The sequence below is a fragment of the Caenorhabditis briggsae genome (genome assembly GCF_000004555.2).
Source record: "Caenorhabditis briggsae complete genome, chrII, whole genome shotgun sequence".
NCBI lineage: Eukaryota > Metazoa > Nematoda > Chromadorea > Rhabditida > Rhabditidae > Caenorhabditis > Caenorhabditis briggsae.
In genome coordinates, this window is record NC_013486.2 from 1,579,715 (window position 1) to 1,591,357 (window position 11,643).

The window sequence follows — 11,643 nt, forward strand, 5'->3', positions numbered from 1 at the left end:
TTCGAGCTCGGTACCTTCCAGATTTTGGATTTAAAAAAATTTCTGAATTTTTTTTTTCGAAAACTGCAAGGAAATGTAGAACAGTGGAAATCATTTTTTTTTACACTGTAAATTCAAAAAAATCCAATGAAATCAAATTTTAAAACTTCAAAAAAAAATTGTTTTTCAAAATTTTCAATTTCTGGAATTTTGAAAAATCTGAAATTCTGATTAAAATAGGTTATAAACAATTAAAAACACCCAGAAAAAGAAGCAAAAAACATTTGCCACCAAGCGGACTCGAACCTGGGTGTTCAGTTTGGTAGTTGACTTCTTGGAAATCTCCACTGAGCCATTCGTGCATATTTATAGAAAAGCTCCAAAAACACCAAAAAAAAAGTTTTTTTAAAGAATTTTAAAGCATTTTGAAGGGGTTTTGGGACTTTTTGAAATGTAAAGAATACAAAAAAAATTTTTTTTTCAAAAAATTCAAACCTCGCGGCTTTTCCCAGTGGTACTTCGATGAGTTCAGTTTTTGCCGAATCGGTTTCCGGTGGAATTGTCCCCTTCGAACTGCCAGCTTGCGTTGATTTCTCTTTTGACGATTTTTGAGATTTCGAATCTTTTTGAGAATTCGAATTGGTAGATTGTCGTGACGGCCGAGGCACTTTCAGAGAATCGATTCTGATAGAAAATTCGCTCTAATGACAAAAATTCAAAAAAAAATTTAAAAAAATTTTTTCAAAAATTTCAAAAATCCAAAATTTCGGATCTTCCCCAAACTTACGTCATATTCTTCTCCTTCTTTGTACTTTTCGTACTTTTCACACTTTTCTCACTGGAAAGCCCTTTCTCCGATTTTTCAGACGCTTGAGAGGTGGCTGTCGCTCCTTTGACGCGTCGCTCAGAAACTTCTCGAGTGCTGGAATTGCTGCTGAAAATTTTTATTTTTGGAGTTTCGAAATTTCAAAATGCTGAAAAAACTCTAAAAACCTTTTTTTCCGAAATTCAGAAATTCAGGAACTCTGAAATCCAAAAATTCAGAAATTCAGAAATTTAGAAATTCAAAAATTCAGAAATTCAGAAATTTAGAAATTCAAAAATTCAGAAATTCAGAAATTTAGAAATTCAGAAATTCAGAAATTGAGAAATTCAGAAATTGAGAAATTTAGAAATTCAGAAATTCAGAAATTCAGAAATTCAGAAATTCAGAAATTCAGAAATTCAGAAATTCAGAAATTCAGAAATTCAGAAATTTAGAAATTCAGAAATTCAGAAATTGAGAAATTTAGAAATTCAGAAATTCAGAAATTCAGAAATTCAGAAATTCAGAAATTCAGAAATTTAGAAATTCAAAAATTCAGAAATTCAGAAATTTAGAAATTCAGAAATTCAGAAATTCAGGAACTCTGAAATTCAGAAATTCAGAAATTCAGAAATTCAGGAACTCTGAAATTCAGAAATTCAGAAATTCAGAAATTCAGAAATTCAGAAATTGAGAAATTTAGAAATTCAGAAATTCAGAAATTCAGGAATTTAGAAATTCAGNAATTCAAAAATTCAGGACCTCTGAAATTCAGAAATTCAGAAATTCAGAAATTCAGAAATTCAGAAATTCAGAAATTCAGGAACTCTGAAATTCAGAAATTCAGAAATTGAGAAATTTAGAAATTGAGAAATTTAGAAATTCAGAAATTCAGAAATTCAGAAATTCGGTTATTCAAAAATTCCAAAAAATTCTGAAAATCCTAAAAATTTCGAAAAATCCAAAATTTCGATTTTATGAAAATTCAGGAAACTCCGAATAATAAAAAAAATTAATTACATAGAAAAATTTTGAATTTTTTAGAATTCAAAAAATTTCACCTTTTTTGTGATTTCTTCGAGACACAAAAAACGAGAAAAGCGGAGAACGAAACAAGCCAAATCGGGAAAATCAATTGCATTTCTGGGCTCATTTTTAATAAAAATCCTCTCGGTCCGAACACACAAAAAATTTACAGGAATTATTGAACGATGCTTCTGTGCACACAAATTTTATTATAGAAATAATGATTTTCATTAAAATGTGGATGTTTTAATATACAACGTGATTTTTTTCTAATTTTTAAAAGTTCCAATGTGTAAAAAACTGACCTGGAACCACAAAAAATGCTTTAAAAAGCTATAAAAAAACCATATTTAGTTGTTTTTAGCGCATTTTCCAAAAAATGCAAGAATGGCTCAGTGGGATTTCCAAATGATCAACTACCAATCTGAGCACCCGGGTTCGAGTCCGCAAGGTGGTAAATATTTTTTGCTTCTATTTTCGAGTGTTTGTAATCGTTTTTAGCCTATTTAAATCAGAAAAATTGAAAATTCGGATTTTTCGAAATTTCAGAAAATCGAAAAAAAAAATTTTTTTTCAAATTTTTTTTCAAATTTTTTTGTTCTTCTAAAAGTGCACACTTTTGAAATAAAGATTTTTTTAATTTCAGTTTTTTTTCCTCCCCCTCTTTGACATCCGGTCTCCGGCAACACCTCCGTCATCATTCTTTGCACCTGCACTTTTTTTTCTTCCAGATTTTCTCTTTTTTTCCTTCTTATCATTTTCTTCAGATTTTTAGATTCCTTATTGTTACGTTTGAGCTCCTGTTTTCAATTTTCGAATTTTTGAATTTTTGGATTTCTGAATTTTTGGATTTCTGAATTTTTGGATTTCGGAATTTCTGAATTTCTGAATTTCTGAATTTCTGAATTTCAGAGTTCCTGAATTTCCGAATTTCTGAATTTCTGAATTTCTGAATTTCAGAGTTCCTGAATTTCCGAATTTCTGAATTTCTGAATTTCTGAGTTTCTGAATTTCTGAATTTCTGAATCCAAGTTTTCGCATTTTTTGAAAACAAAATTCTAAAATTAGCTCTTTCTCTACTTTTCTCTAATTCTCTCTTTTTCAAATAAAATTTTTATGGTCCCAATTCCCTTCAAAAGGAAATTTCTAGAAGACAATTAATTGGCCAATTAAAATGACCAATTAATTTTTATTCTGGCTCTTTTTCTTCTTTTTTTTCATTTTGTCCCTTCTTTTCTTTGCTCTTTCTGTTCGGAATTTCTAGTTTCCAAAAAATCGAAAAATTCCAAAAAATTGTTAATCCAATTACCTACAGTAATCCTCATATCATTTTTATGATGCCCATGAAAATTTAATCTGTTTTTTTTTCTAGATTCATGAAAAAAATGGTCTTTGAACCGGAAAACCAAGCTTTTCGACCATTTTTCGAATCACGCAAAAGTGATCAAAAATGGGCGGAGCCTATTAGGCTCCGCCTTGTTTTGAAAGAATTTTTGAAAGATTCCAGGATTTCTAGATTAGTTTTTTCGTGATACCGTAAGAATTGTATTAGAAGGGCCCCTCTAATAAAAGGGCCCTCCGAGAGGAACTTGGAAAAACAGAAGTGCCCTCTGTAATCGAAGGGCCCCCTGTAATTAAAAAAACAATTCATTTCCCACCTATTTCAATATTCCTTATGTAATTTTCAAAAATTGATCTGCTCGAGTTTTCCCTTTTTTTTCTCTTTTTCTCCAAATTACGTAATTGCCTTTTTTCTATTTTTGCACCTGTTTTTATTATGTTTACCAATAAATATCCTTTTTCCTTCCCCTAAAAAACCTGAAAACATTCAGAAATTTTTTTCATAAATTCCAAAAAATGATGTGTGTTTTTTTCCGGAAACCGTTGAACTGAAATATTGAAAAATCAATTTTTAGACAAAAAATTTTGAGTTTTTGAAATTTCTGAATTTCCGAATTTCTGAATTTTTGAATTTTTGAATTTCTGAATTTCTGAATTTCTGAATTTCTCAATTTCTCAATTTCTGAATTTCTCAATTTCTCTGAATTTTTGAATTTCTGAATTCCTGAATTTCTGAATTTCCGAATTTCTGAATTTCTGAATTTCTGAATTTCTGAATTTCTGAATTACTGAATTTCTGAATTTCTGAATTTCTGAATTTCTGAATTTCTCAATTTCTCAATTTCTGAATTTCTCAATTTCTCTGAATTTTTGAATTTCTGAATTCCTGAATTTCTGAATTTCCGAATTTCTGAATTTCTGAATTTCTGAATTTCTGAATTTCTGAATTACTGAATTTCTGAATTTCTGAATTTCTGAATTTCTGAATTTCTGAATTTCTGAATTTCTGAATTTCTGAATTTCTGAATTTCTGAATTTCTGAATTTCTGAATTTCTGAATTTCTGAATTTCTGAATTTCTGAATTTCTGAATTTCTGAATTTCTGAATTTCTGAATTTTTAAAATATCTGAAATTCTAATTTTCAAATTTCAAAAAGTTGGATTTTGAAAACTCCATTTTTGAATTTCTGATTTTTTGAATATCTGGAAAACCATCTAAATCAATTTTTTTTTGAAAAAATACATTTTCGTCACAATTTCTTTTTTTCTCTCCAAAAATGCTGATTTCATAAGAACAACTAGATTAACAAAGTGTATTGAATTATATAGAAAAAGTTTGTTTTTCTGATTTTTGACTTTTAGATTTTTTTTAGAATTTCAGATTTTGAGAAAAAATTCGCAACATTGTAACCTGAAAATTATCTCAAAACTTCTCGAATTTCTTAACTCCTACTTTTATAATTTTTGAGTTTTCGGAAATTTCCAGATCCATAAGTTTCTCAAACTTGGACACTTTCTGAAACATACATTTTTCTAGAATTTCCAAAAATATACCCAAAACCCTTCATTTTGCACCAAAAATCACTTTTCTAGCTCTTCTAGAACCCAAGATACACCAGTTTGAAGTTTTGAAGAGACACAGACAATTAGAGTGTCTCGTTGTCTGCGTCTCTCGCCTTCGAAACTTCAAATGGCTGTATCTCAGCTCCTAGAAAACCTAGAGACTTGGTTTTTGTCCTATTTTGTTCCTTTTTATTCTTCTTGTCCTTCTGTACGTTTGTCAATTTGTCCAGATAACCCTAAAATTTCAGAATGGACGTTCCCGTCATCTACGGTCTAACCAATGACACATCCTGTCCATTCCGTGCCTCTCCAGACCAAATGATTCTTCAAACGTCTTGGATCCTAAGAATGAACATCATCTATTGCACATTTTTATCGATTGGCTGCGTAGTTGGCGTGGGTTACTGTACTCGGTTCATGAGGAAACATCCGATTTTCAACGAATCAACGACCCTTCTACTGTATTTGGCGCTGCTGTTCGCGCTGATTCATGATACTGCTCATGTTGGACTTCAGGTGAATTTTTTTTGGGGGATTTGTAGAACGGCTTCTTGGAATTTTTATGTTCAAAAAATTTTATCAAAAACTAAACAAGTCACAAAAAGTTTCATGTTTCCAGCTCATCTGGGAGCCGAGATACAGCGATTTGAAGTTTTAAAGAGACGCAGACGACAAGACACTCTGCGTCTCTAGCTTGAGAGACGCAGACATCTAAAACTTCAAATGACTATTTGTCAGCTCCCAGACGGCCTAGAAACTTCATTTTTCTTCCATTTCGACCAGTTCGGCCACCTTAACATCTTCTAGGCCAGCTTGTGCTTTCTAGACCCCCATTTTTTTAAGTTCCTGAAATTCCCTAGAAGCGAACTCTAATGATTTTTTTGTTTTCTAAAAATACGTCAAAAACTGCACAGATCACAAGGAGTTTCAAGCTTCTAGCTTATCTGGGAGCCGAGATATGAACTATTAAAGTTTTGAAGAGACGCAGACGACGAGACACGCTGCGTCTCTCGCCTCGGCATGAGAGACGCAGACAGCCAAACTTCAAATGTCTATATTTCTGCTCCCAGGTGGCCTAGAATTTTCATTTTTCTTCCATGCTGACTAGTTCGGCCACCTTAACATCTTCTAGGCCAGCTTGAGTTTTCTAGGCCATAGCTTTTTTTCGTGGGCATCCTCAATTGTTTGTTTGTATTTTCTGATTTTCTAAAAATACGTTAAAAACTAAACAGATCACAAAAAGTTCCATGTTTCTAGCCTATCTGGGAGCCGAGATACAGCGATTTGAAGTTTTGAGGAGACGCAGACGACAAGACACTCTGCGTCTCTCGCTCTGCATGAGAGACGCAGACATCTAAATTTCAAATGGCTATATCTCAGCTCCCAGGTGGCCTAGAATCTTCATTTTTCTTCTATCCTGACTAGTTCGGCCACCCTAACATCTTCTAGGCCAGTTTGAGTTTCCTAGGACATCATTTGTCTTCCAGTGGTCCCTAATGTACCGAAGCTTCGTCTACGCCGATGATCCTTGCCATATTTTCTTCTCCTCCGATGACTGTGTCAATTCTGGACGAACCCTGTTCTTCGGGATCAGTGGATTGATTTACATTCATTCGGCGCTTACTTTAGATGGGTAAGTGGCCTAGAAATTTTTCTAGGTCATCTGAATAATTTTCAGACTCATCGCAACCTTCCTTCCATCAATTTATTACAAATATCATAGCTGGCCGGGACGCGTGTTGGCAGTTTTGACGGTAAGAAGAAGTGATGGCCGAGTTTTGTCGGATTCTAGGCCATCAAACTTCAAAGGGCTGTTTCTCGGCTCTCCGGTGGCCTAGAAAGCCCATTGTTGGGATTTCTAGGCCACCAAAAATTACTCTTCCAGATACTCGTCAACATCTTTGTGCAGTTCCTGGTACTTTCCGGAAAGGAAACCGGCGACGATTACCTCCCGAGTTGTCAATTTTTCAAAAAACAAGACGCCGAAAAAGCCAACTTGTGGCTGATGAGCAGTATTATTTTGACAATTTCAAATTTTTTAATCAATTTGGGATTACTGTATGTCAATAAAATGCACTCCAAGAGGTTTGTTGGGTTTTCTTTTTTCACTGCTTTGCTCTTTTTCTTTTTGAGTTTTCGCTTTGACATTATAAAATTTCTGGATATCTGGAAATACCAGACAGACAGATAGACAGAAAAGAAAGGAAGAAAATGAGACAAAAACCGTGTTTTTAGCTCTTCTGGGAGCCGAGATTTAGCGCTTTGATTTTTGGAAGGCGAGAAACGCAGACGACGAGACACTCTGCGTCTCTCGCTCAGCATAAGAGACGCAGACATCAAAAAATTCAAATGTCTGTAAATCAGCTCCCAGTTGGCCTAGAAACTTCATTTTTCTTCTATCCTGACTAGTTCGGCTACCTTAACATCTTCTAGGCCAGTTTGAGTTTTAGACCATCAATATTTTTTGAAAATTCGTGAAAAATTTTGCCGCTAAAGTTTTCAAATTTTAGAGTTTCAAAAAATTCGTCGAAAATTGAGACGATCACAAAAATGTTTCATGTTTCTAGCTCATCTAGGAGCTGAGATATAGCGGTTTGAAGTTTTGAAGAGACGCAGACAACGAGACACTCTGCGTCTCTGACTTGAGAGACTCAGACATCTAAAATTTCAAATGACCATATCTCAGCTCCCAGGTGGCCTAGAAACTTAATTTTTCTTCTGTTCTAACTCTCTAGACGCCTTAACATTTTCTAGGCCAGCTTGAGTTTTCTAGACCATCCATATTTTTTGAAAATTCGTGAAAATTTCAATTTTTGGAGTTTCGAAAAACTCGTCAAAAATTGAGAAGAACACAGAGAGTTTCATGTTTCTAGCTTATCTGGGAGCCGAGATACAGCAATTTGAAAATTTGAAAAGACGCAGACAACGAGAGAAACTGCGTCTCTGACCTCTAGACTTCTAAGGCTTGTATCTCAGCTCCCAGATAGCCTAGAAACTTCATTTTTGTTTCATTCTGACCCTCTAGACGCCTTAACGTTTTCTAGGCCAACTTGAGCTCTCCAGGCCGTCAATTTGTTTCTGTTCCTGAGATTCCTTCGAACAAAACTTTTGAATTTTTTAATTTTCAAGAAATACGTCAGAAACTGAACAAATCAAAAAAATGTTCATGCTTCTAGCTTCTCTGGGAGCCGAGATATAGCGATTTGAATATTTGAAGAGACGTAGACGACGAGACATTCTGCGCCTCTAGCTAGAGAGACGCAGATAGTTCAAATGACCATATCTCAGCTCCCAGACGGCCTAGGAACTTCATTTTTCTTCCATTCTGACCATCAACTTTCAATCTATCCTATACAGCTATACAGGTCCTCTAGACCTACTAATCTTTCATTTTCCCTAAATTTCCAAATCTTTTGCTTAGGACTGACTATTTGGCTGATGACGAAACCGCTGTTCTCGGTCACTACCTAACTGAGTACAACGAGAAATTGTACAGGACCCGATACGACGTGCAATTCCAATATCAACGGTCCGAAGCGATAATGACATCGAAATCGATATCAGTTTTGGTGATTGCTCAGATTAGTGCACTTGGAATCTATGCTGGTGGCAGTTATCTTTTCCGTCTGGTCCGCGAATCTATCCCAGTGTCACTGTACAACAATGTGGTTATTTGGGTTTATGTGAGTTTTTGAAACTTTTAAAAAATTTTTAAAATTCCAAATTTGAAGCGAGTTATGAGAGTTTGCATCTGGTGGCCTAGAAAACTCAACTGCTCTTCTAGGCTACTATTATATTGAAAATGTTAAGTAGACCGAGCCAAATCTATTATACTTTTCAGAATTCAAAAATTTTGATTTTGAAGAGAGGTATGAGCTTTTCTATCTGGTGGCCTAGAATTTTCAAAAACTAGGCCACTGGTCACAAATGCTTATAACTCGCTTTAAAATTGAGCAATTTGAGTTTTGAAAACACAACGCGTAGTGTCAGAATGTGACAAACATGTTGAATATAATCATGGCCTAGCTTATTAAGATTTGGTTTGCTAGGCCATGTTTTACCGGTGGCCTAGAAATCCAACATTTGGTTTTCTAGGCCACAACTATATTCAAAATGTTTGTCAGACCATTTGGAGGTGATCTCCGTTTTCAAAATAAAAAAAAATTCATTTTTCAAGCGATTTATGAAAATTTGAAGATTGGTGGCCTAGAAATTTCTAGGCCATCAAATTTCAAATAGTCATAACTTGCTTCAAAATGCATACTTTCGAGTTTTAAAAACACTAAAATACTTTTGAGGTATTGAGAAACATTTTGAATATAAACATGGCCTAGTTTCCCAAAATTTGGATTTCTAGGCCACCAAACTTCTAACACTCATAACTCGGCCCAAAATCCACCGATTTCAAAAATTCAAAAACTTCCGAAAACCTCGATTTTTAGGCCACCTCCTACGCTACCGTAACCCTTCCATTGCTCATCATCTTCTGCATCAAATACGTCAGAAGGCACCGTCAACGGACCATCCACCACATCACGAATCAGGTCGAGAGTCAGGAGAAACGAATGAACGAGCTGAAAATGCTATGGGAATGATGCTTTTCCCGGATTACTGTAGTTTTTATTTCCGGATTACTGTATATAATCATGTTTTAAGTTAATTCGAATAAAATTTTTATTTTGAAAAACAGGAAATTCGAAAATTCAGTTCTCTTCCAGCTTCCCACACCTATCCGACTTGCCACGTGTCAGAATATAGGCACCATTCTTTCCAAACTGCAAAAAATTACTGTAATTTGTAGTCTTTGTAGTTTGTACCCTCACCGGCTTAGCCTCAAAATGCAAATCCGGATAATAGGCTAATTTTCGATAATTATGGCGGATAGTGAAATAGAGCACGCTTTCCTTCATATGGGTACCGCTATCATCTAAGGACCACTAAAAATATTTTTTTTTTGGGACATCTGGAAAAACAGAGATACAGACTTACATTGGTATTCATCGCTTTGGCGGATGAGTAGATTTTCAGCATTCTCACGTACTCGGCTGAAAATTTTTCAAATTAGTTTTTTGAATTTTTTGAAAATTTTTGATGAAAAAATTTTTAGATTTGAAGAAAATCAAAATTCAGTTTTCAAAACTCAAAAAATCTCAATTTTTAGCCGGGTTATAGCCATTTGAAAATTGGTGGCCTAGAAATCCAAATTTAGGACTTCTAGGCCATGAGTATATTCAAAGAGTTCGTCTAAGTATTTCAAGTCGGATGGTGTCCTTAAAATTCAAAAATAATAACTTTGAAGCGAGTTATAAGCGTTTGAAGATTGGTGGCCTAGAAAATTCTAGGCCAGCAGGTTTCAAATGCTCATAACTCGGCTCAAAATAGATATTTTCGAGATTTGATAATTGAGATGGTCTTTGAGCAATTTGGCAAACATTTTGAATATATTCATGACCTAGTTTTCTGAAATTTGGATTTCTAGGCCACCGGTTTCAGATGGCATAGGAAACCAAATAATGGAAAACTAGGTTTTTTTGACATAGAATATAGTTTGGTACTCATAAGAAATCGATTGCTTTTTTCAAACTTTGAAAGTTTCAATTTTGAAGCGAGATATGAGCCTTGGAAACTGGTGGCCTAGAAAATTCAAAACTAGGCCACTGGACACAAATGCTCATAACTCGCTTCAAAATCAACATTTTTAAACCTTAAAACATCAAAATAATACTTGCGGCAAGTTACATATACTTAAATACAAGATGACCTAGAAATCCAAAATTTGGTTTTCTAGGCCATCTCATTCAAATGCTCATAAATTGGTTCAAACTCAATATTTTTCAAAAATTAAAAAACCTACCGTATCCCAGAACCTCTTTACATCCATCCCAAGTGAATTTCGGGTCCACAAATGCGTCCAACGCGTCGATTTGGTCCAAATCGATCGAGTCCTTCAGAAGAATCATCAAGTCATGGGCCTGTTTGGTGTGTTGTATATCAAACGTAGCTGAGTAGCCGAATGCTACAGTAGGCAGAAAAACCAAGAACACGGTGGAGAGATGCATTTTTGAAGGGGATTTTTTTCCAATAAAATTTCAACCAAAAATTTACCTGTATTTGTTGGCAAGTTTTGGAGGAGACGTGGAATGCCAGGATTTCCATTGGTGGCCTAGAAATCCTAGATGTAGACAGTAAGAATGAAAAATTGACGGAAACTCAAGCTGGCCTAGGAAATGTTAAGGTGGCCGAACTAGTCCCGATGGAAGAAAAATGGGATTTCTAGGCCACCGGGGAGCTGAGATACAGCCGTTTGAAGTATAGATGTCTGCGTCTCTACCGAGCGGGAGACGCAGCGTCTCTCGTTGTCTGCGTCTCTCTAAAACTTCAAATGACTATAACTTTGCTGAAAATTGCGCTAGAAATTTCAAACTTTTTGTGAAATGTCCCTTTTTCGATTTCTAATATCTGAAAGTATAAAAATCTAAAATTTCATATTTTCGAATTCCAGAAAAAGAATCCATGCAACATTGATCAATGGAATATCAAATTTCAGTTCCTTTCATCTGGTTTTTTATGGGAATTGTGTTTTTTGTTTCTAGCGAATTTTGGGGATTATGCAAAATTCATTCAAATTTTGAAAAGAAAAAACATGTTGACATTTTCGCCGCCCTATATAATAGATCTGAAAATTTCCAGACAAATACTGGAAACTATGAAATTCCAATTTTTCTTGGTAAGACTTATTTTGTTTCAAAAATCAGAATTGTTCGAAAAAGTACTGTTTCAGATCCTTCTGATCCTTCTGGTGGCGTACTGTACGTCTCAAGGAATCTCATGTACATCGGCAATAGGATGTCCAAGTGCCAGATATGCCTGTGTAAATGGCCGATGCATTTGGTTGGCTCCAGGGAAATGATTTTTGGATATTTGCTTGA

At 34.6% G+C, this 11,643-nt stretch overlaps 3 protein-coding genes across 3 annotated transcripts in view; 1 reads left to right on the forward strand and 2 right to left on the reverse strand.

The window, feature by feature from the left end:
- CBG18402 overlaps window positions 1–1,925 on the reverse strand; it is a gene marked incomplete at both ends in the record, with an annotated part of 2,797 nt that extends 872 nt beyond the window's left edge. The window contains 3 exons of the mRNA XM_002646718.1: window positions 475–663; window positions 767–913; window positions 1,846–1,925. Coding sequence (XP_002646764.1) covers window positions 475–663; window positions 767–913; window positions 1,846–1,925 — 416 coding nt within the window. The remainder of the gene's footprint in view (window positions 1–474; window positions 664–766; window positions 914–1,845) is intronic.
- Window positions 1,926–4,963: 3,038 nt separating this feature from the next.
- On the forward strand, window positions 4,964–9,309 carry Cbr-sra-14 (the record flags this gene model as incomplete). The annotated part of the gene is made up of 7 exons (XM_045241743.1): window positions 4,964–5,230; window positions 6,202–6,347; window positions 6,393–6,468; window positions 6,600–6,799; window positions 7,574–7,609; window positions 8,136–8,397; window positions 9,157–9,309. 7 exons carry the CDS (start codon window positions 4,964–4,966, stop codon window positions 9,307–9,309), a joined length of 1,140 nt encoding a protein of 379 aa, XP_045096474.1.
- Window positions 9,310–9,417: 108 nt separating this feature from the next.
- CBG18404 lies at window positions 9,418–10,773 on the reverse strand (the record flags this gene model as incomplete). Its single annotated transcript, XM_045241744.1, has 3 exons — window positions 9,418–9,489; window positions 9,704–9,759; window positions 10,569–10,773. The coding sequence occupies 3 exons, from the start codon at window positions 10,771–10,773 to the stop codon at window positions 9,418–9,420; spliced, it is 333 nt and encodes a 110-aa protein (XP_045096475.1).
- Between the last annotated feature and the right edge of the window lie 870 nt (window positions 10,774–11,643).